At 41.9% G+C, this 25,080-nt stretch overlaps 1 protein-coding gene across 2 annotated transcripts in view; it reads left to right on the forward strand.

The window, feature by feature from the left end:
* Positions 1–1,773: 1,773 nt before the first annotated feature.
* Positions 1,774–25,080, forward strand: part of LOC105203576 — a 340,742-nt gene continuing 317,435 nt past the window's right edge. For both annotated transcript variants that reach the window (XM_039447253.1, XM_039447256.1), the window contains exons 1-2: positions 1,774–1,832; positions 21,133–21,227. In XM_039447253.1, the coding sequence (XP_039303187.1) occupies positions 21,216–21,227 (12 nt within the window). In that variant the 5' untranslated portion in view covers positions 1,774–1,832; positions 21,133–21,215. The remainder of the gene's footprint in view (positions 1,833–21,132; positions 21,228–25,080) is intronic.

Consider the following 25,080-nt stretch of genomic DNA (forward strand, 5'->3'; position numbering starts at 1 on the left):
TGCTCTTCCTTCTTCGTAAATTTGATCGGATTCTGTTTTCTTTGATTTTTTTAGGCCAATTATTTTATAAAAACTTTATTAGTGTTCTGTCAAAAAATTGATTCATGTTTTAATCAAGATTTTAAATCTACTTACTAACATTTAATTATAAATTAAGAATCAATTATTAATAATGACGCTGCCACGTAAAAACTCGCAAAGTCCTTACGTCTGCGAGATGACTCGTCGTTTCGTAGTTATCCTTAAAGACGCGTCGCGATGGACGCGGTGGACATTCCGACGGCGACGGCGGCGCAAATACCTCCGAACGTCCCTCGGGCTGTCACTTAGTGTCCTAAAGAAATAACATTTCCTTCTCGTGCATCAAGCGCGCCATTGTCGTCGTCGTCGTCGTCGTCGTCGTCGTCGTCGTTGTCTCGACGACGTCTCTCCCGGAGACGTCGGCCGGGTAACACCGCGGATTCGCGTCCCACCGCATTTTTATTTCGCCACGAGGCCAGCTCCGAGTCCGACGAGGGATAGAGGCACAGAGGGATGGAAAGGGGACGGGATCTACCTCCCTCGCTAGGCATTGCACAAGTGTCAGCCTGAATAATACATGTTCGTTGCAGCGAGTATACAGCCTGACACGGCCTGTTCCCCGTACGTACCTACCTATATGTATATGTATACGATGAACGATATATATGTATATTATATATATGTACGTGCGTGCGCGTATACATATGTATAACGACCTACATGGACGTATTTCTTTCCCCTCATCCTCTCTTTTTCGCTCGTTCCATCGTTCTGTGTTCGTTCTCTCTCTCTCTCTCTCCCTCTGCCTTCCCTCCTTTCTTGTCTGCAGTTACACTCGGCGAGTCCTTTGACAAGCGAGTTTACGTTATCGCGCAAATCGCAGCGTCGGCATACATATGTAGGCACGTGTAGACGGCAGGACGTGTCGTTCTCGCGACGACGAGATCTCCGCATCCCACCGTGGGCCGACACTTGGCGTATGCAGGCTTACCGGAGCACACCGTCTTACCACCGGATAACAGGGGCAAAGACAGGGAGAACGTGACTGACCTTGTCAAGGTTGCTGCGCTTACGGATTGTACGCTCGTGTAAATCTTGAATTTTCGATTTTACGCTATTTACCGTTAATGTTGATAATCAAGTTTACCAGATATTGCGGACATCAATGATCATTGATAGCCAATGATCATTGATAGCCAATAGTCATTGATAGCCAAGTTTGCCAGGTAATATGGTCATCGACGATCACTGAAGTGTTTATTGCGATACCGATACATTGCATTGAGTTATGATCACGAATCGTGCTACAAGCACCACTGTACCAACGTGATCTTGACTAATTGTCTTCTCTTGTCGCTTGCATCTGCAAGCCTGGATGAGAACAATTTTTCAATTAATTAAACTATGTCGCTGTTAAATGTTACGATAGCGATAGAAAAATGCGAAAACGAGGCGCGAGAGATTGCGTTTAAATTGCGTCGGTGATACTCGAATTTGAAGAATTGCTCGAGCGAAAGTGCAAATGAAATTTCAGCTTCGGTTTCGTTCTCGCAAGTGGCGCGCGGAACACCGTGTACCGTAAGTTCTCTTGTTTTTTCCTCGTCGAATCTCTCGGCCTCGTTTTACCATGTGCGTGCACATCGCGTAGTCTAGGAGAGCGGAATCTCTCACAACAAGAGATCCACTCGACTCCCATCCTCGTCGTTTCTATTTCCGACGATTCGACTAACGTTCGCTTTTGCTGTGTGTGTTACAGGGATTACGTTCGACGCGGATTGGATGCAGTGACGTCATCGGGAGTTAGCTCCACGGTGAGTAAAGTTATGCACGATCCCGGTTTCAATCTGATTCGGGCCGGTCGCGCGATTCAGGCATTTCAAAACGTACGACACGAGCCCGACTGACTTGAACTTTCGTAGCGAAAGAACTTTGTACGCGCCTTGAATATGTATGCGGGCTATATTACGAGGACACGATGACATTAGACCATCAATTTATGAGGTAGAGTGAATGCTCTCGGTGTAATATGAAAAGATCCACAAAGCGGTAGTGTGGCAATTTCTTTAAAATCTGACAAAAGTTTATTTTATATTCAAGTTTTTCAGCTTTAAAAGATACTGCATTAAATTTTTCTCAAAAACTTGAATCTTTCTCGAGATTATTGAAAGCTAAATTTAGAGCGGGATAAAGTTTGCTATTTTTCAAAGTACCATCGATACATCGTGTGTGTTTAGAAAAAGTATTCGGGTAGTATCCCGTTTGTTCGGCTCCCGCCCTCGCGGTAAGTAAAATACGTCGTAACAGGGTTAGCCGGGCTATGAATAAATTTAACACGGCGACCGAGATTATAGGGTAAAGGGAGAGAGAGAGAGAGAGGGTGAGAAGGGCGGGAGAAGAGGAGAGAAAAGAAGAAGGAAAGTAATAATACGTGAGAGAAGAGACATTTTTAACCTGCGAACTTGCTCTCCTCCGCTCGCGATGACGTTGTCGGGCAACCCTCTGCTATACGCGAAGCTTCAAACCGCGCGCATACACGGCCGTAAATGAAAGTCCTGTGTGTGAGATATCTGCAAGCTCACGGCGGGAAAGCCTCTCGACAAAAAAGTCCGATGAGTTAGAGGGAGGCGGGGAATGCGCGAAAGGGAAAAAGCGTGGACGAAAGAGGGAAGGGAAAGAGCTGGAAGAACGGGAAGAGACGGAGATGGTCGCGCTCGAAAACATTTACAGCGAATCGGATTAGCGCGGGTATTTAATCCCGCTCGCGGCTTTCTCGTCGGCGAAATAAAAAGGGGACAGGTAAAAAGGGACGCGAAAAAGATAGCGCGCGCGACACACTTTGGCACACGTGTGCGAAACACACTTTTCTAAACACAGAGCAGACTCGCAGGCATAAAGGGCTCGCCCAGAATGGAGCAGAGAGCTGAGAGAGAGAGAGAGAGAGAAGGGGAGAAAGAGAGAGATGGGAGAGGGAGATAGAGAAACGCAGTCCTCGGTAAGATCTCATCTCTTTAATGGGAACGGCTTTCCGCGACGAACGAAGCTGCCTCCCGCGAGCTTTCATCGAATGTATCGGAACTTTTGACTGATAGCGTCAACATTGAATGACAGTGTAAAACCGCGAAAAAATTGACCTGCGATTTGATTTACGTTTCGGAGCGATTTTCAATCATGTTAAAAAGAAAAGAGATTAACATCTTACATCTCAATTTTCGGGCGGGATCGTTAATTTTCGCGTTTAGATTTATGTCTGTGTCATTTGATCACAAGAACATGATAAAATACAACATAGATTATGTAATTATATAAGAGAGAAGGAAGAGAGGGATATTGATGCAGGCGTGTGTACAATTTTATTACGTGCTTATTATATCTCTATTACGTCTCGTAGCGCGTTCACCTTTTCGCGCAGCGAAAGCAGACTTGCAACGAATGACACGTAGTAAATCTCGAGAAACGAAGTTTCGGGATCTCATTTGAGAAATCGCAATTTCCCTTACGTCGTCCGCATACGGTTTCGTCGGTTGCATGCGCCCTCGTCGCCCTGCCTGTCGATATATTCCGCGTACGTTGTAACGACGTGCGCCGATTGCTCGCCTTCATTTTACAACCGTACGAGACGGGCAGCGGGTGCGGTGCAACGTTTCCTTCAGCTTCCATCAAATCGCACAGCGAGGTCGAAACATCGGCGGCAGACCGGGGAACGGCGGTAGCACGTATCGCTCAGACATTCGTCCGCACTCGGCTAGCTCTGCTTCACGGCGGGCATTCGCAATTTCGCTTTTCTCTCACTTTCCACCTCGGCTTCCCCCGACGCGTCTCTCTACCTCCCTCACCTTTCTTCCCCTCTCTCCGCGGGTCTCTCGCGCGCTCGTATTTCGCGCGCGCGCGGTACTGATGGGAAACGTAGCCTTTACGTCTTATCGAGAGCCAGCCGGCAGCGGTAATCGTGACGGCCCGATTTCGTGCCGCGGACGATCTACTACGCTCGAGGAAACCCGGTGAAAAATGATTCGGGTTTCAGATACGTGTATGTGGGGCCTGCAGCCCGCGCGGCGCGGGCCTGCTCGTGTGAAAGAGCGCGGAGCGATACGTGACCCTAGGCGAGTCTTCATAAATCCCGCGTCAATATCGGCGAAAACGTGCGCCCTGCCCGCCCCGTCCTACTCTTTTTTTTTCCTTCTCTTTTTTTCTTTTTCCCTTACCCGTTCAAATGTTCTTTACATTACGTTATTTCAATCTATTAATTTGGTAGCCGACTTTAATCAACGCGACTCTTTTTGCCGCGATTCAGTGGAATTATCGATAGAACTTGCAGAGCAGCGAAAGTAAAAGCTCTCCCCTTTCTCTCAACGGAAAACGTCCAAACGTGATACCTGCTTAATTACTGGGGCTTTTGTAAGCGAAACGAGGCGAGTGCTCGAAAAGGGAATGGCGAAATCGGTGAGAAGAGGCGGAAAAAAGGGACGGAACGATACGACGATACCGATGTCGAGAGGGGCTCGCGAGAATGTCCATTGCTAACGGGCATTTGTATGTAAATGGCCTCATAGTTGCGAAAGTCTCGTCGAGAGAGCAGCGAAACCGGCAGAGTGAAGCTAACGAGACCGATCGTCTCGGCGGGAAAAAGAAGAGACACCGGCGGGCAAAAAGAGAATGCCGGAGCGAGGAAATAAAACGATCGCGCGTTTGAGTTTGGACTCGCGTCTGCCGTTAATGTTCCTCCGACTGTTTCCCCTTTTCGCTGTCTTCCCGCTTCGCGCGGACCAACATCTATTTCCTACACTGCGTTATCTCTGTCGACAAAACTCGAAACTTTGTTCGTCGATCGTCTCTTGGAACAACCCGCCATTTCCGTCGGGCAGACGGCTGAAGAGCCGAATGGATAAGTAAAACACGTTATACGTTTGCGATAGACAAGTTGCGCTCGTGTAAATATGTTTCGTGTTTCGTATTATTTTTCCTTGTACAGTATGCTACATTTGAAAAGTGTTTGATGAAATTGGAACGATTTGATTTACGCGTGAAATTAGGCCACGCTACTATTACGGGGAAAGGAAGTGTTACACACTTTTGTTAATATAATTTATTATACATTTAATATAATATAATCGCCATTATTTTCTATGACGATTGTCCACTTATTTAATTTTTAATTTTTGTTTTTATACTTTGATTCGACAAAACTGTGGTAAAGCGACTCGAACATTACTTGTTTTTACAAAGTTTTTTCCTCGTAAGAAATGCTGCAATGATGGAAAAAGATGATGGTCCGAAGGGACGAGTACGGAAGATGAGAAAGTACTTCTCATCGTATAATTTTCTAATTTTTTGTTGCTTTTATTTATTATATACGATCGAGCATTATTATGTCTTGTTACAGTATCAAAGTCGGTTAGCTTTTTCGAGAATAAAAAATTAAAGAAATTAAAGAGTCAATAAGGAAATGGCCATAATGAAAATGGTGATTATATTATTGAATAAGTAATAAATTATAACAAAACTACATGCTATTGGCATTATTTATAAAAAAAACAACACTACTTTCCTGTCCCTAATATTTTAAAATCGATTTTTAATGTTATGCACATTTTCTTTTTATATTTTATCAATTTTTGTTCAGTACAGTTAACAGTTAATCACATATGCACATTATATCTGAGATGATAGTTCGATAAGACTACGAGTAGCATGTACTCAAAATAGAGTATTCCAAGAGCATATTTATCATTGCGTAATCCTTCTTTTACGGATGCGGAGGCGGATTGTCATTGGTTTGATATTTACGATAATACGCGGGACTTTGCATCCGATAAAGAATTTGTACGTTCGATTACGTTGAACGCGAGATATACGGGATCTGGACCGAATCCACGTACCTGAATAAATCATTGATACCGCGATCGAAGGCGCGTACGGCGCGCGGCGCGCGGACGAGATACGAAATAACGTGAAGACTAAACACGAATTTATATACCGCGCCGTATATTTATTTAGGATGGAATTTATATTTCTTTCCCCGGACAGGCGGTAAAACGAGATATATGAAACCGTCCCTAAAAGCTTGGCATGCCAGTTTACAGCGCAGCGGCAGCTAGCCGAAGGAGTACGTGCGTACGATATGCGCGCAGGGGCCGGGGGGTTGTCCGGCAAATAGTTGGATATGCCCTCCCTCCCTCCCTCCCTCCTTCCTCCCGCCTCCTTCCCGAACCGTATATCATCCCGACGGGATTTATGCAACTGGCACGCATACACGCGCGTACCCGCGCGTCGGCTTAACTCAAGGCGGCGGCGTCGCTGATGACGATGCCCTTCGCGACGTACCGCGTCGCGACGCGACGGGTGCATCTCACCGAGTTGCTACATTGTAGCGATATAGGATTACCTCTGATATATAGGACGACGAAGGAGAGACGCGTCAACTTAAATTTCATCAATCAACCGCGAATAACTGGTGTATGAATGCGCGACTCGCGCGATAATATATCGTTTGCGACGTATTACTCGCCGCGCAACGCGGCTTGTCGCTATTCTTAGCTTTGGCATTCTCTCGGCTTTTGTTCGGCGACGACTATGACGATGGCGACGGCGACGGCGATAGCGGCAGCGGCGATGGCGAGGTCGGACCGACGAATGGATCCTTGATTCCGACAGATCGGCAAATGTACCGTAAGCCTGTAAGCTCCTCCTACGCGCTTATAAGCTCGCACGATGAACATGTCTCGCGAATGGCTGACTGACGTGAATCCGTAATTGCATTCCTCGTGATGCGCGAATACGTTTTAGCTGATTGCATTGGATTATCTATTCCCGATGCGCCTACAGTTCTCTTGTAACGCGACGCTAAGTTAAGTGGAATAATAGTCCCGCGCGCACGAACGAGAGAGGTTCATCCGGAGTTATCTTTTAATATCGATACGCACTCGAATGGCGGATTCACGGGTAGTTTAGATTCAGCCATTGCGCGCGTAATGAGTTGCCATTAACGTGTTGCTGTAGCGGCAACCGGTTGCAACTGGACTGATTGCCACCGTTTGAATCACTGCAATGGATTTATACGCGCGATGCTGCATTTGAAAGCGGTATTAGTGTCGCTTTTCTAAGCTGTAATATCGCAATAATTTCTATCGTTTGACGAATCGGAAAGAGAGCGGCAGTAGTAATTGGAATTGCACAGGGAACTTTCTATTCGAATATTTACGAGAAAAAGTTGTAATTGCATTTTGATTGAACTGCGCACGGGATAAATTACCAGTCTTTTAAGACGGCGTTTCATTGTTGATGAAATTGTATGCGTTTTGCCTTCAAATATTTATGTTAAATGTACATAGAAAAAAATACCAATTTAATTTAATTGCCTATACCTTACACGATACGTTGCTATTGTACGTCGAAGAAAAGTCATATATAAATTATGAACGGAAACACACAACGGGTGCGTAAACAATTTTATAAGGGAACAAATATGTATATTATTATTTTCCATCGATATCGAAGTCATGTTTGTTCTTGCTGACCCACGGTAGCGATTTGTTCCGACAACTTTTTCGAGTTAACTATTGCAAACCGGTCGCGGCATGTACTCGTAACGCGTAGAAGGAATAAAATGGAACAGCGGAGATAAGGATACCATGCACAGGCACTATAGCGAGGTAGAATGACAGCGCGATAAAGCCGTAGACAGCGAATCGGTCCCGTGTAGCCAATCATTGGGGGATCCTCCCATTCCCTGTTTAATCGTCTCAGCAACCTGGGTTCCGGCGGGCCGATAATGAATACGCCCCGTAGTGCAGTTAGGTACATCTGCAACCGACCATCGAGACATTCTCCGCGAGCGAGAAGGCCTCGACGAGGAATGTCTGTTTCGCTAGAGAGCGCCTGCGAGAGGAGATGGTCGTCTTGGAACGCTATCAGCGATGAATATTACTGTCGGACTTCTGTTCCGCGGATATTATGGGAATCAGCGACGGAGTTTCAGAAAACGTACGTCCGCACTTGGGAAATTTCCTTGTCGCTTTTATCTCCCGTATTCAATAGAGTCTTCCATATTTTGCGAAAATGTGTTAAACGCCGGTTTTAATATTTCATTTTAAGCGCAGCTGCATGCAATTGCGTCTCTCCTGTTAGGAAATTGTATTAAAATATTCAGAAATTATGTTTAAAATATGTTAAGCGTAGAAGAATTTTTTTGTTCAATTTATTCCCGTTCGCTTTGATACGATTTTTCGATTAAAAAATGCTTTGTTTGCCAATATTGATTCTTCATGATCACTCCAACAAAATAGCGTAGTTTCGTAAACCGCTCGTTTGTTCACAGAGAAATCACAGATAGTAGAGTCGCACTCTAATCGAGTCGCATACAGATCGGAACGCCACTAAGTTTGATCAAAAGCGGGCACACGAGTCGGTCCTCGAGCCAAGTTCAAGTATCGGTGAATTCCGATCGATCGGGATGGTAATCGGTTAGAGAGGGTGAGAGAGACGAGCGGCCCTCGTTTTCGCCTAAATTTGCTCTATGTACCGTGTTTAATGACTGCAACGCGATGTTTTCCCATTTCCATGGTATTCCGCGTTCTGTGAACAACTTGTAGTACGCTACGTCGATTTTCCTAGGAAGCTGAGCGTTAGGGAAAATCGCGCATGCAGGACAGGATGCGATCGCCTCAGGCAAGGTGCATCAAGATGAGTAAAGCGAGCGCTTCGTGTCCTCGCGCGAGATTGCTCCGGGCATGATTTACGCCGAAACAAAGTGACGATTTCGCAGGTGGTTCGACGCAGATACCCGACGTAGCGTCGCGCGTGTCTAATGGCGCCCGTACGTGCAATTACGCTAACGGCCGAAGGCTGCGGGGATGAATTGCGCGTGTCACGGCGTTCCGAGTAGAGGGAAATGGTCTATTCGAACGGTCGCTCGTACAGCGTGACCGACCGTATTCCTGCGTTCGCAACCGTCTAATGAATGTGAGCGATTGTGCGAGGATCTTTAATCAGATTTTATAGTATGACGTTTTCGCCCCCATTCTCGGCGCGAAGAATTACAGCATTGTTATTTTATTAATGTACAATTATGTTACACGTTTTATATATATGTCTCCTTTGAAAAGGATTCTAAATGTGCTGAAACTTAATATGAAATGCTTGAGATTAAGAAATATTTATTATCAAATAATAAATTGCTGTTACAATTATAGTTTATACTTTACAACAGTTTTGAGAAGAATTTAAAGCAGTACATACGTAAGCAGAGGCTAATCGACATACATTGAAGTGATATTATTTATTGTGTCGTTAAAATATCGCATTCGTACACTCATTTCGCATTACTTATTTCCATGTATATTGGACACAAGCCACATATACATCAGCAGTCTCTGGTTCTACGACAACGGGAAGCTGTTGCATCTGTGACCATATGTGTACAAGCATTTACACGTAACTATGCTAGCAAATGAAGCTATAAATGACGATACTATTAAGATTAGGCACATTCGCGAGGCTATAACGCGAATGTCAATGCGAAAAGCCATTTAGGTGAGAATTTATGACATCCCGTCGTTAATGTTTTTTATCGATTTATAACGATAGAATTTCTCTATACATAAAAGCGTACGTGTATAATGAAACTGCTATAAAATAACCGTTGGATTTATCTAATTTTTTCTAGAATATATATTTTTTTATTTGATATACATTTTATATAATTGGTGTTCGTGTATAATTTAACTTTAATATCAAGCATAGTTTTAAATTATGAGAAAACGCCTGCTTGAATATTATTAAATACTTCAATTAATCGTGTATAACAATCATATTGTTTTCCTTAATCACAATAATTTTAATTTAAAAATATTGAAATATAAAATAAATTCAATACGTGATGCAATTTAATAACCAGCAAAATTTAAAGGTATTAAAAACTCGTAATGTTTCTTTACAATATGGATATAACGTCATTAGATTATCCTTTTTCAATAGAATAATATAGATTATTATATTAAGACGCGAGACGAAAAATAAAATTTCTCGTCTCTTTTTCAATCAATAGCGATATGTCGCGTCGCGTCGGACGAACCTTAGAAAAACAAGTATCGGATCCCCAATTGTTCCGATATTAGTAATCGACGTTCGTGTCGAGTCGCGTCACGTTTTCGAGACCGTTCATATTCGGTTGCGCCTCGATCGCGACAGATTTCGGCTCGATTTCGCGAGACGTGCTTTCAATTTCGCGTACGAGCATTCGTTTGCCGCGACGCTCCCGCTGCCCATAATGTTACGTTTCGTCGTGATGCAACGCGATCCGACATTCCGCGCGGCTTACCGATCCGCAAACGGATTCACGCATGTTCGCGCGGTACACCGCGCCGCGCGTGCACATTTGCGTGCAAACGAGGCTGCATTCAGATGTGGCGTAGACTATCGTTCGTATTTTAAACCTGATACGCTTCTCGCATTGCTTCGAAATCGCGTACTCGATGTTAACGAGAATGACTGTTCGCTTTTTGATTGTCGTGTCCGTTTCAGTCTGATGAGCAGAATATATTTAAAATATTTTTATCACTACTAAAAATATTTGAAATTTAATCTTGAAATTTAATTTGTTGCATTTTTATCATAAATAAATGTATACTTGTAATTTTAAAATGTTTATTACGCCAACTTGATTTGCACATAAGTGAGAAGGATTACCGACAGATTAATGATCTTTTTATTTTTGCGGAGATAATTTGGCACAGAGCCTCGGGATTGTACACTTGGTATGTCGCCGAGAATCGGAGCAGACGTTTTGCTACGTGAGCACGAAACTCGCATGCACAATCCCAGGGGCATGTCAGCCCAATCGGACAAGAATGTCAGGTGGTCGCGTCACGGACCACCAGCTGTCCATCAATTCTGTCCATGGGGTACACGGGGGTCCTCGTCTCTCGTTCTGATTACGTCCGCATGCCGGTTGGATTTCACGTGGAAATTGCGACTTTGTTCCCTTCGGCGTTCTCTCTGTGTCTCTCTCTTTCCCCCTCTCTCTCTCTCTCTCTCTCTATTTCTATCTATCTCTCTTGTCCGTTGAGTTGGCGGCCCGATGTTGTCTTACAACTACGGCGACATAGAGAATAATGAAGTTTTGCGTTACGAAAGATAAGCCACGAGATATCTTGTGAGTTTGCCTGAAAGTTAAATTCGATACATCGCAACCGGTTTTGTAAACGTGCAATCGACGTTTACGTATCAATCTTTATGTTTGTATTTATAGTTTCTCCTGAACATTTTACCCAAATATTTTTCGAACAGAATTTGAGATTTGCGTTTGGTCCTTCCATGTATTTTCAAGATTAAATTTATAAATTGGTAAGATAGTAATTTTACAAATGTAACTAAAAATATAAAAAATATATTAATAAATATTAATACACATGCTTATGTTCTTAGATTAATCAGTTTTATTCTAATTTTTTTGTAGCACATTTATTCTCTCGTTTATTAATTGCTTGAAAGGATATTTTATTTTATGTATATGTAATCAGTAAAATTTAATAACGCGAGATCAATTAACTATTTTTTCGCATATGTGAAATATTATATAATAGTTAATATTATGTAATATTTTACAATTGCACAATATTTTTAAATGTTAGTTTCCGCTTTTAATGATTAGTCGAATACACACTTGGTTAATTTTTAATCCAACTGACTATAGATTTATGTTTCAAAATATAAAACTTCCTTCTTATACGCACAATGTGATTCATGATAAATATGGATCGATGCAAACTGTGTATCATACTTAAATTCTTTACGTATCGCGCAGCTTACTATCGACTCGATACAGACAGTTCAATTGCAACTGTACGACAACGAAACCCATACGAAACCCATTTTCTCTTCTTTTCTCAGTATCCCTCGCTACAGCCGTTCAATAACATCTCGCCCAATTTCACCCGATCTTTTGCGTGCTCTGCGAGCCTCGTGCATAAGCTACGGATGCGTTGCATTCCTCGCCCCCTTTGCTCTCCTCATCCAGCTTTTTCTCCTGCTGCCGCGACTCTCTGCCGCGACTCTCTATGATCTTCGCCGCTGACGCTACGTCGGAGCACCAGCCAATCCGACATATCAATATTGGAATTGCATCTCAATGATGTAACTCCCGTTCCTCTGATCGCTCTGCCAAGTCCCCTTCTCCCGGCTGTCTTCCTTTTTCAATTTTCCATTCGCTCCTCGTTACACTCAATCTCCCTATATTTTCTTTGCACGAGCGTAGGTAGTTAAATGGGAAGCGTTAAAAACACACTTGGGGGAAGAGAGAGAAAGAGAGAGAGGGAGGGGGGGGGAGAATGAGGGAGAGTGGCAAAATTGAAAACGGAGAAATCGCGCCTGTCACTTTGCATTTTATCATGCTGCAGAATCTCGTTAGCCTTCAATAATATTTATCTGCCAGTCATAGCGATCGTTTGATGATGATGGCAGGAAACGTATTTGTGCGCAGGATGCCCGTGTATCGCTCGTATCATCGCTAAAGTGCGGTGAGTGCGGCTACGATAGTTATAATTGTATGGAGAGCACGCCCGCGTATAATCAAAATAGCTTCTCTTCTAATGGCATTAATAATCTATGTTGCATTTAGTTCCTACACGATTATCTACGTTAAATTATGCTTAACTACGTTAAAAGCTAGAGTAAAAACTTGAATTTAAATAAAAATTCTTTTTCGTATCTTTTAATAATAATTTTTTGAGACAATTAAGATTTGCCTGCAATATTTGTAGTAGCAGTGCATCTACATTTCTGAAATGTAAAGACTAGAAATTCTCGCTCCTTGAAAAATCATCGATGCCTCGTTCTTTTATTGAAATTTCTAAATACGATTCTAAATACTTATGCGAACAAGTGTCGGAGCCATGAGCATCGGCATTATGCGGTGTGGCGCGACTGTTGCGATTGGCGATTCGGGGGGTTGCGCCGCAGTGTTTAAGATTCCAGACGCGTCGGCACCCCGCCGTACGGTTCGGGATTTTGAAGCCCGATCCGCGATACTGGTTAACGCGAGCAATATCGCGATATTCTCGTGGGGCGCGAGCAACCCGACGCCACTGCCTCGAGACACCACACCGTTTATTTCCGATCGCGCTGGTTCGACAGCCGCCTCTCCTCTTTTCCTTCGTGCTCCCGTGTGTACTTACGTGATCGAATACGTAAGCAGATGGCTGGCCCGTTCTTCTACCTTCTACCTTCACGAACCAGTTCCCTTTTTTTTCCTCCCTCGCTCTCCCCTATTCCCGTTTTCGCGTGTACTCGTACCTCGAGTCAGATGGAAATACAGATAGAATTCGGGTTATTTGCGGGGATATTTCAACTCGATCGAAGTAACGTCTCTTTTCCCCCTTCGTTTTCTTGTCGTTTTATTCTCAATTGGATTTTCGGCGAGCGAAGCGTGCAGTCGCGCCTTTACCGGCGGAAATCAAGTGTAATTGGAGGAGTGCGAGGAACCACTCCTTTTCGTTCGTTTTCTTTTCCATCATTTAGGAGTGTATTTAGACGTTTTATCATACATAGGTTTTCTTGATTTATAACATTGCTCTTATTATTCTAAATAATATTCCGATGACAACGAATTATTTTGTAAAATAAGCGACCGCCGAATGTTGCTAAGTATAACGTTTCAGCGCAGCTTCTTTCTCGCAGCGTTACGAAACGTTATTTACCGTATGCGATTAAAGCTCTAACCACCCGAAAAGAATGTAGAAAGAATAACGGGCTTGAGACAGAGACTACGTTGTGACATGTACCTGGCATTTTGCAGGAATATATGCCTCGTGCTTTCTTGCGAGCACAACCGTACGCTTTATGACGTAAAGGATAATAACGCTGAGTTGAAGAGAGACTCGGCCGGCGGGTGTTACCTTTTAAACGTTACGAGCTTGAATTAGTTTAGTTGCCTTCGGTGCTTTAACTCGTTTTGCGAATAGCCGACCAAGTTTCCGCTGTATAAATTTAAGTCACAAGCGGTAGATGATATAAAAATTTAATGCGCCGAGGAAAAAGGACTGGGCAAGATGAATGCGAGATGTAATGTTAACAAGAATCGCATGCAGCGTATCTTTTATTTAAACAAACGAAGCGCAGTGACATGCAGCTGTTCCTACGACTTGGTGGTTGGTAACGAGTGGCTTTGCAAATTTCTAAACTAAAGAATTGAATTATTTCTGGATTAATTAAGCTGGAATATGCTAATAAATTCTGTAACAAAAAAAAAACAAGTTGACAAATAGGCGCGTTAATGATCGCTAAAGTTTACATGTCAGAAATAATATGTCGAATACATTTTTATTCAGAACTTTTCAATTCATCCGCGTATTAAATTATAACAATAGTAATCTCTTTGCAGAGTCCGTTGCTTGACGAGATTACAGTCATAATGGGTATCCCGTCGCTTTTCAGATATGCTTACATCGACGGGGTAACGTTATGGCTGCAGGCGTAGGCAAGGAACGTCGAACGATTATCGGTTTAAATATTTCGTGTCCCCCTGATTGAGTTTTCCGTAACGAAGCGTAACTACGTTACCGGTGTAAAAGCCTGTTAACTTATCCTGTAATGTCTCGACGAATTAACGTCGGCGCACTGCGAAACTTAATTTTGACCGGTATCCCGTTAACGCGGCAGTTACGGAATATACCGGAGAAAGCCATTTTGGATCTCTCTAACGGGCGACCCGTCGGTTGGTCATGCAAATGCAAGAACTGCTTTTGTAAGGGGGGTATAGTTGCAAGAGAGATAATACTGTTACTTGTGTAAGTTTAATTTAACTGTCCCGATTCTGCCTTATATATACAAAACAGTTGTGGAGACCTTAGTGTGTCTCCCGTGGTTAAATTAAACTTCCCTATGTATCTGCACATCCCGATCTTGCAGTGATACGTACAAATGCAGGAGGAAGCACACAATAATAATCAAGTTAAAGTCTTCGTCGTACGAAGTATCTATTTAAATAAGTGATAAATCAAAGTTAAATTAGAATAGAATCGAGGATAACGCAGTCAGAATGCAAATGCATTTATTCAATAATGCCGATGTTCATCTACCGATTTTTTTTTTTTTTAAGTATACTGCATGTGCATCGTTGCGAGACGACGAACGTTCCCTTATCGCTTTGAATATTCAACAGCCACTGCAATAAAAGCACCCGTTTTGTTTCTGCGTTCGCCTCTTGCTTCCTCTTATTCGATTAAAATCTCCATCAAAATTTTCGGAAGCGGAAGCGACGGGCATGAGGAGTTGAATATTATAGAAGCCACAGGAAACCAGTCTCAAAACTTACGTAACTACCCAGCTCGCCAAGTTAGATCATCGGGTTTACGATTTATAGGACTTTTATATTACGATATTTGCTGCCGTGCTTCACTTATAATTGGTGTTGATGCAACAATTTTACGTTAACGATATATACATGCACCTGTAAAACTGCTGCTTTTTAAAAGCGGTGAAAATTTTTAGTTTCATTATGTTTATATTATAATTATTATATTATAAATTATACCAAATTCTATAACATATTTCATATATATTACATATGTATCTTATTTAAATATCATTTTAGTAGATGGTATTTAAATAAAATATGTATGTAATATATATAATATTGATAAATGGTAATATTCTGATAATACCACTTTCAAGATTTTTATATAATTTTTATATAATTTTCGTTTAACCAATATTAACCATTTCTCTGCGTACGTAGAATATATATGCATATAATTGCACTGGTATTGATATGAAAAGCACGGGATGTTGATCATCATAATTATGATACGTTGTACATGCGTACATACATTTTGCATATTAAGCGTGTAATCCGAGATTGCATAAACACTGCGCTGTATCAGAATTTTTCGCCCGACTGCTGTTGAAATCAATTGATGCGGTTATAATCGTAACAGGCAGTTGACGCAATCGAATGAAATTAGATTAAGAATGAATCGAATAAATCTTGAACGTCCTGACGACAGATCTCTCTCCATGAAGACTCCCAATGATAAACTCGAGCGCTCTGCTGAACAAGTGGAAGTTTTCCATTCTCATTTCTTTTCTTTTTTTAAACTCGCGCGTAAAGCTTTGCACTTGGAAATTAAATCATTGCAAAATCTCTCTCGCGATATCCGCGACATTGTCAGTCACGCGTTTGCGTCATCTTCATTGATTTCACTCGCAACCGATCTTACCTAATGATTATCGCTTTTCTCGATCGGCATGGGGATGTTTCCATTTCACCGATGGGAACCGGGCAAACCGAGGACAACGCGAAGCACTAGAAGCTGAAAATGCGAATGGGAGATGGAACGGGGTCAAGTTGATTTTATCTCCTTGTAAGCGCCGGGTGCGCGCCTTCGAAGCCCGACCGACGTTATTTACGGCCAATGCATTTTCATCGGCTTTACGTTCGGGGTGGAAGCGCGCTCGGCCGCGAACATCACGAGCGTATATCGCATCAACTCGATATAGGGCTACGAGCGCAGCGCGGATTGGATAAATAACCTTCATAAGGGCGAAATGGGATAATGACTTTGATATATTTTATGCTTCTCCGGAAAAACATTGACTCGGGCGAACGATTCGGTGCGTATCGATCCTTGCGAATCATTGCAATAACTAAATTAGTCACTCATTATCTTAATATACGTAAAAAAATTGGTTTTCTTTAAAAACTAATTTTTCCGATATCGGCAATATTAATTATTATCGATCTTTAATCACGAAGAAATTTGTACCTGATCGGAAAAAGATATCTAGGCTATTTAAACATCTTATTGTTAGTGCGATGATTTTAAACAGAAATTAGTGAGTTTTTTTTATTATAATTTACAATAAATGCTTTTCCATGATTAAATACTTGCTACATGTGCGATCACAATGATAAGCTTTGACAGACATGATTACTGTCAGTGATTTTTTTTTTCTATCGATTAAATAAACTTGCAATTAATAATATTTGGACTACTACAATTTTCAACCATTTCTGAGATTCAATGGAATATCGTTTACCGTCAATGATCAGTGGCGTTCGTTTGTGACCGGATTCGTTTGAATGGGTTTGTGGAGACAAGTTACCGCTGGATCATTGCAAATACGGTTCATTCTTTAGGAAAACGGGCGACAACAATCGATAGCGGTTATCTGCGCCGAGCCAAATATCGGATCGCGCGGAAGAAGGCGAGCCAAGTGTGGCGTATGGGGGAGGGATACACAAACGGCGTGCCGAATTTACGAGAGCGACGCTGGCTGTTCAAATACTATCAAATTCGAATCCGATTGAGAGCAGGGCTTAGCGATCCTACCGATCCTTCCCATCTTCTCGATCGAAGGCCTCAGGATTCGATGTTCTCTCCTCGCAGAGTTAACGCTGGGGAAATCAGGTCAGAGCTCGCGCTTATCGATCGCTCGGCGGGAATCTGTCGGGCACTTATTCTTCTGCGCTACGGTCGAAGATGGAAAGAAAGGACATAAATATCGGTGAACCGGATATTGAGGAGAATAAATAGATAACATAGGTTTTGTATAACCCCCGTTAAGTGCCGATTCGTTTTTCCGAAACGTGCGAGTTTCCCAGAAGACGGGGGAAGTGAGAAAACAATAAATAATATATTTTTTCGATGATGGCAAGAAACAACGCACTAATAAATAGTAATGGCGCGATTTGTTGAGCTGAACATCAAAATAAATATTATAATACAATACCTTTACTTGTGAGTTAATTTAAAATTGATCAATAAATTTAAATTAACACTGTTTTGAGTTTTGAGACATCTGCATAGAAAAAATAGGATTATCCACGCGTAATGATTCTCTTGATGTTGAATCGCGCGAATCGCGATAAGCTTCGAGCATCACGTGCATCATACATTTTGCGTAAGTAATGTAACAGATAGTACACTCGTTTTCTCGCCGCCGTCCGCTCGCTTTCATCCCGCGCGAACGAGACCGGAGCGGAGTGTAGATCCCGATAATTATAATCAGTCCGAGGCGAGGTCCAGGACGAAGGCAAGGGGGATAGCGACGATCGGGGGTTGGTGGCGCGAGGGGTGGCCGGCGGCAGCAACCAGCAGTCGGGAGGGCGGTGAACGCGAGAGGGTGGCCGTCCTGTGTGCCGTCTCCGCTCGCAGCGACAGAGGGTGGACAGAGCATTTACATCATTTAATTTATGACCCTCTCCGCCGTGATCGGCCTGGACGACGGCTCTCCGCAACATATACGCACACACGTCCGCCGCGCAATGTGCTATCGTACAAGTGCACGCACGTATACGCAGGTACACACGCATAAACACAGTCGCGCCGCGTGCTCACTAATGCACCGGCAGAATAAATTTGCATATGCATGTGACCGTATTCGAACGGAACTGCGCGAGGGAAAGAGGGTGGCTGGGGGAGACTCTCCCTCCTCCCTCCTGCCCCGATGGAAGCCACCTACGGGCAAGAACGGGAATGGAACACACATCGGTGCTTCCCTTTCGAATCGAACGCAGCCAACCGGGGTGGTCATTGCGATCGGATAGTGGCACTGAAAAAGTAACGCGTTTGCTTTAAGTAATTTCATTTGCTAGAACCCGGCCCCTTCTACACGTTCGGTTTCCTTCTACGTGTAGTTTTATAGAGATTGCTGCATTCTCTGTTCTTCTCTCTTTACTTTCCTTCTTTCTTTTCCCCCGTCTTTCTTTTATTTACACGTTTCTCACTAATTAACTCGACTAACGAATGGTAGGTTCTGTAAGAACTCCAATACTCGGCTAAATCAGCAAACGTAATCCGTATGAAAAAAAAAAGTAAAAATTTATTCGGCAATTGTACGGACGCCTTTGTACGGAAAGAAGGATCTTATGCTATTTAAGTATTTAAAAATTTACAAATTTAGCTAAATGCAAATGTGAAAGTAATTTTGTTAGATCATCAAAATGATTATATAAAATTGATTGCGTTAAAATGTTAAAATTTTTGTTATCGTATAAAATCGTTATCGTCAAGCTTGAACGATTCCGCGTAATTATTTGGACGGTCCAAAATTATTATCAGATCCGCAACTAGTTATACTTTTAGATACTTTGGCAATCGCGTTCTTTCCACGTACAATTCATCCTTCCCTATCGGATAAGAAAATCGCGGTCTCGCGATTGCAGCCCGCCTGCCGCCACCGGATGACAACTTGCGGCCGAAACTCCGGGTATTAGCGGCGGCGAAACTCGAGGAAACGGGCCGTCTTATACCATAACCTGTAACGTGTAAACGGGAGTATTTGGCCCGGGGATTACCGAAACTCGAAGTTTGATTGGCCGTGCCGGGGGTATCAAGTTTTGGCGGGGGCGTGTGAAACTTCGGTTAATTTGCCGGGTTGTACAGGGCGCAGCGAATCTCGAAGTTCGATGGCGCGAATGTGAAGAGAGCGGGGCACAATGTTGTCTTTGATTGGATTGATTGGTTTCGAGGTTTTCTTTCCACGAGACGCGACATCCGTCGTCCAGTACTTTGCGCCGGATCCTGCCGTCAACAACTCTGTCTCTCGTCGCACAGCGATTATACGCGATAAAATGCGAATACAATTTGGTTGAGATCAGCGTTTAAATTATATGTACATTATTGACGAGATTATTTCGTCGGTATGGTGTGCCAATTTATTATAATGTTTATGAATTTATTATTTAAATTTATTACGATATTTTATAAATCAACAATAATTTGCGTAATATTTGGACGACCGCTTCTGAATACGTAACATTGTTTTTGGAATTATGCGCTTACGGATATATTTTGAAATATACGGTATTCTCTCGTCCATTCGATTAAGATACTTTTGACGTCATTGTTGATATGAATACGAATGTGTAACGCGCGTGAATTGAATAATTGATATTTATAATCTGCAACATGTGTGGATTTGTTTTATTCATGAAATCTATATTTTCTTATCATAACATCGGCGCATATCCGTTATAACAAAGCTTTTTTTCTCATATTGCGATATTTCGCAGAAACGTTAAATAGATTTGACGTATCACACACAATTTTGTGTGAGATGTTTGCTACGCTCTGTCCAATATATTCGTTAAATCGTATCGATACTGTATAGGGGGAATCTCCAATAAAATTCCAATAAAATCCGAATTGGCGCGGGCGCCGGTGAAGGAACGACCAGAATTTCGGTGATTTTGTTTCATCGTTGCAGTGAGATTTTGAGCGATGTTGGTGGCTTTGATCAAATAAAGACGTAATTCTTTTAATTACAGGAGAGCGTACGACACAGTTCTTGGTAAAACGCGCGATAAATTAAGGAGTACCTCTTGACGAATATTTTCACTCTTTATTTGGATGTCCGAATGAACCAACGCAAGAGCGCTTTTGCATGACTTAAAATTAAAACGTACAATTACGCGAGAGCGAATTTGCTTTCAATTAGTATATAATTATTCGTTCCCTTTCTTTCCTACTCTTTCTCTCCCTCTTTCTCTCTCTCTCTCTTTCCCTCGTTGGATTCATTCGTCTCTGAATTCCTGAAATCGATTTCCACGTAACGACACGGTTGTGTAATTCGCATTTCCCGCGAGTGACCGAAACGGAAAATCCCAATTTTCAATATCGAAAAATTGCCGGTAAATAACTCGGCGACGGAAACTTTAAAAATATGCTCTTTTTACATCTTCAATTTATTCGTTATTTTTTATGAACAAGGCTCAGTTGTGTAAAAGTCACTTGTAAAAATTGGAGCATCTCTCGCCATTTATTGCGTTATACCGTTCAGTCTTGCGAAATCGCGTTACAGTCCCGGAGACAAAAATACCACTCTTGCGGTCTCTCGACATCGGATATCGTACGCACAAAATTGAATTTCTCAATTTGCTACATACATACCGCGTGATACGCGCTCGCGTTTCACTACACTTTTTGCACAAAAATTTGCCTTGCGAATACTTTCTGGCACAAAATTTTCCTCGACACATTTTTGGTTCGGGATAAAATAAGTGCATTTGAACACATTTCGAATATGTGTTTCAAATTACCTCGTGTACATGACGAATATGATTTTATATTACTGCGTATTGCATTACCGATGAAAAATTATTGCTTTATGTTACAGAATGTCAGAAGGCAGCACCACTTGGCTATGGCTCGTGTACTGAAGCTGCAACTGCTGCTTTCCAAGCCGCCCCTTATCTCTTCATGGCAGCAACGGTGAGTGAATTAAATATATAATATCACTATGATATTATATCACTATCACATCAATTAACATAGCTATATATCTTGTACAGATACTTGTACGTACAAATCTCGAAAAATCATGAAAAAAGAATTTATTTTTTCGGTTTGCGACTTTTCATAAAAGTGTATAATATGATTAATCGCATTGGAGTTAGGCTACATTAAGTTAAATGAGCTTTCTTTTATTATTTTTAGTATAACATTATTGTGTAGAATTAGAATTAGAAGAATATTGACTGATGTATATTGACAAACTTTTCTAAAAATTTGAAACGGCATTCGTGAGGCATTCTAAAGTCTCGTTAGTCTCGCCTACACCGTGTGGATATGTGTGCACGTCCACGAAGGTAGAAGGCCGCTTTCTATTTCTCTTCCTCTTACTCTGCGGTCGCTCGGACAGAGTCCAGAATCCTAGACCGCCCCTTCCGGATATTCGTTCGTCGTATATCTTCGAGCTGGTCGCGCACTTCGGTACGTGCGATCGTCAGTCTACTGATTAGGGAGAGGAGAGAAACGCGGTTGAAGTCGTCGTACGAGTTACGTGTGACAGTTTAAGGACGACAGACGGGACAATGTTATCTACATTCCCTTGATAACCCCGCCAACCTGGTCAGTCTGGTTCCTCCCTCTATACCAGATAGTCTGTAACCGGAAGATGTAATGCCAAGCCCGAGTATTTCCGCGCCATCTTTTTAGGTCTTTGATCTCTTTCAACACCATTGTGATCTTTTGATCGTTCATGTTACAGAGCATAGTAGATTGAAGTAGTTTTATTTTATCTCTTGATAAAAAAGTAGCCGTACCTTGCTAGGAATATAGCGAATATTTTTACTTTACGATTCTCTTAGTTTTAATTTTTCTAGTAAATAAACAATTTATACGTGTACGTGTGTGTGTGTGTGTGTGTGTGTGTGTGTGTGTGTATATATGTATATATATAGAAGTTATTGCATAGAGACTTTATAAACTAATGCTAATTAGAGATCGAATCAATTGTGATGTCGAATTGAAACAGTTCTTTGATATCATGTTCGAAATTGAATTGAATCAAATCTCAAATTTTCACATGTCAAATCAAATCTTTGATTCACGAATTCGAATCGAATTCGAATTAAATTTTTCTAAATTTACACTACATATTAATTTAAATGTAATAAAATATTTTTAATGTTGCAGATTTTTTTTAACAAAAAAACTAATTGCAAGAAGTTAAACAAATAATTCTGCAAAATGATATGTCAAGCAAAAATTTATATGTCCATATTAAACAATAAGTATGAGAGTATTATGTTAATAAATAATGTTAATAATATGTTAATAATATTATGTTAATAAATTAGTATTCCATACATGTACAAATTATTGTTATCAAAATGAGGTACTTTAATACACTTTATTAGGAAAATATAATAAAAGCAATTTTTTATTTTGTTTAAAATTCTATAAAATCTAGATACAAACATGAAGTATTGAAACATTTACAAAAGCGATTGTCTACACAAATTTGGTGTATACAAATTTTGATATAGTTTATAAGATTTAAAAATGATAAAAGAGTTTTGAAAATCGATAAACAATCAGGCACTGAATTGGTGATACAAGATTGGGTCACGCGGGGGATATAAATGAAAACAATCAAAATAAGTGATCGATTCGAAACTGAATCATTGATGATTTTAAATTCTTGAATTCAGATTCGAAAACGAATCCAATCGAATCCACTGTGATTTAATTCAATTTGATTCGCGCGAATTCGAATCTTACACACCTCTACCAAATATATAAGCAAATAGACATTAATTTTTGGAAAACTAACGCGCTGCTTCGAGGATATGCGGAATATCTGGAATTGAAGGTACATGTATTTCCTGAAGATATATTTCCTTAGAGATACGTACATCGCGAAATCAGCACGCTATTACGTCGAGGTGCTTAATGGGAAGAGCGACGCTGAAGATGAAAGGGCCGTAAAGAGAGACACGACTTCGCGTTTAGGGTGGTGTTCGCCGTTTGAAATACGTGCCCGCCCCGATACGCCAGGGGCGCCGGGGATGTAACCGAGGGTTGCTGCGCGTTCGAATCGCGTCGACTTTGCTGAATGTGCGGTGGCGCTTCGATTAATAGTTATTGGTTTCGTTGCCGGTTGCGGACGCCGCCGCCGCCGCCGCCGCCGCCGCCACCGCCAGGACTTCCTTTTCTCCTCTCCTCGTCCGTGACGGAGCGCCAGCCGTATCGGCAGCTCTGGATAATATTAATCGCCTTCGAATCGTGCCACGAAACGTCCAATCGAACGGGAGTGTGGGCATCCACAGGGTACAAAGAATACGCGGGTGTATCGGCACGAGAATATCGCACGACGAATTACGATTTGCACCGCGTCAAATAAAGTTCTCGTATTAACACGACAGCCTGTATTTTGGCTGCTTTGTTTTCTATATTGCCTGTTAAACATTTTTTTGTTAATTTTTTTAATAGTTTATACGTTAGCATTCTACAGTGAAATTAATAAGAATTATCATTCGATATTCCTAAGCAATTTTCACCGTAGAGGGAACATCAATGCTAATGTATAAATTATTAAAAATTATAGAAGAGAAAAATTTTTAATAGACAATATGAAATTGCGAGTCTATGCAAAAGTGGTTGGTATTAAAAAAAAATTAATTACGCCATTGTACGGAGGGCGCCGTTGACGTGGTCTATGGGGAAACAGAAAGGGGTGACTGGTCGTCGGTTCCGCGGTCAGATGCAGACTCGAGATAGCTCTAATTGTTTTCGAATCGTATCGCGATTTGACGTAGATGCGGGCAGTCCGGGGAACGTAGCGCGAGCACTATCGACGCGGACATTCATTTTGATCGTGCCGCCCAACGATGGGGACCGACTTACCGCCGTCCCTGGTATTCGCGTATCACGTCAATGTATCGTGTGGCGTTTATCGCTGGTCGATAACGTGCGGGACACGCACCTGCGCCAGCGTCGAATTTTACGTCGCCGTGGACCATTCCGAGGTCGCTGGGAGGCTTGTGACGTGCAAGAGATATTCATTCCCGTAGGGATGACTGATCCGCACAGTCATTTAGGCTTAACGAACCCGTGGACCCGAGCTCAATACGCTCTAAATACTCACATACATTTACACATCGTACGCATACAATTGCATCACGTTTCACGAACGTTTCGTGTAATACATATTTGAGGGAAACTGGAAGCAAGATACAATTTAATTTAATAATAAAAAAAGGTAAGAACAAAATTCACGTACGTATTTGATAAATATCTATAGAGTGGAATAGCGAAAGCTAAAGCTATATTTTTTTCTATCGAATGGAATATAACACCGCTAATTCTTGACTCTGTAATTTTATACTTTGGTACTTGTAATTTTTTGATGCTTAGCTATTGGTAGTCACTTGATATCAGTTAGTATGACAGAGTGTCTTAGTTTCTTTCTTTATCTTGTTTGATTTATCTTGTTTGATGTATAAATTTGGAAATGTTTGAAAAGTGAAAGTCGGCTGTGAAAAATTTGACTTGAATAAGAGAATAATGAGAAATAATTAGACACCGCGTTTTTTGCTCGGACAGGCGCGCGGATAAACACTTTCTTTTACAGAAAATGTGGAGAGTATAAAGGGGGCGGACATAAATATTCAGCCTCTAATCGAGCACCTTGCTCCGCGCCCTGCCGTCGTTAATTTTCCGTAAAGGCCGATGAAGAGAGTAAAAAGTTAAGACCGAGTGTATCGGGGAGTGTAAAAGCGTAGACGCCACGTAATGAGCAACGCGAAGGCCCTTCCGGTTACTTTTCCGTCGAGTTATT

Source organism: Solenopsis invicta, chromosome 3 (assembly GCF_016802725.1).
Source record: "Solenopsis invicta isolate M01_SB chromosome 3, UNIL_Sinv_3.0, whole genome shotgun sequence".
In the NCBI taxonomy this organism is placed as follows: Eukaryota; Metazoa; Arthropoda; class Insecta; order Hymenoptera; family Formicidae; genus Solenopsis; species Solenopsis invicta.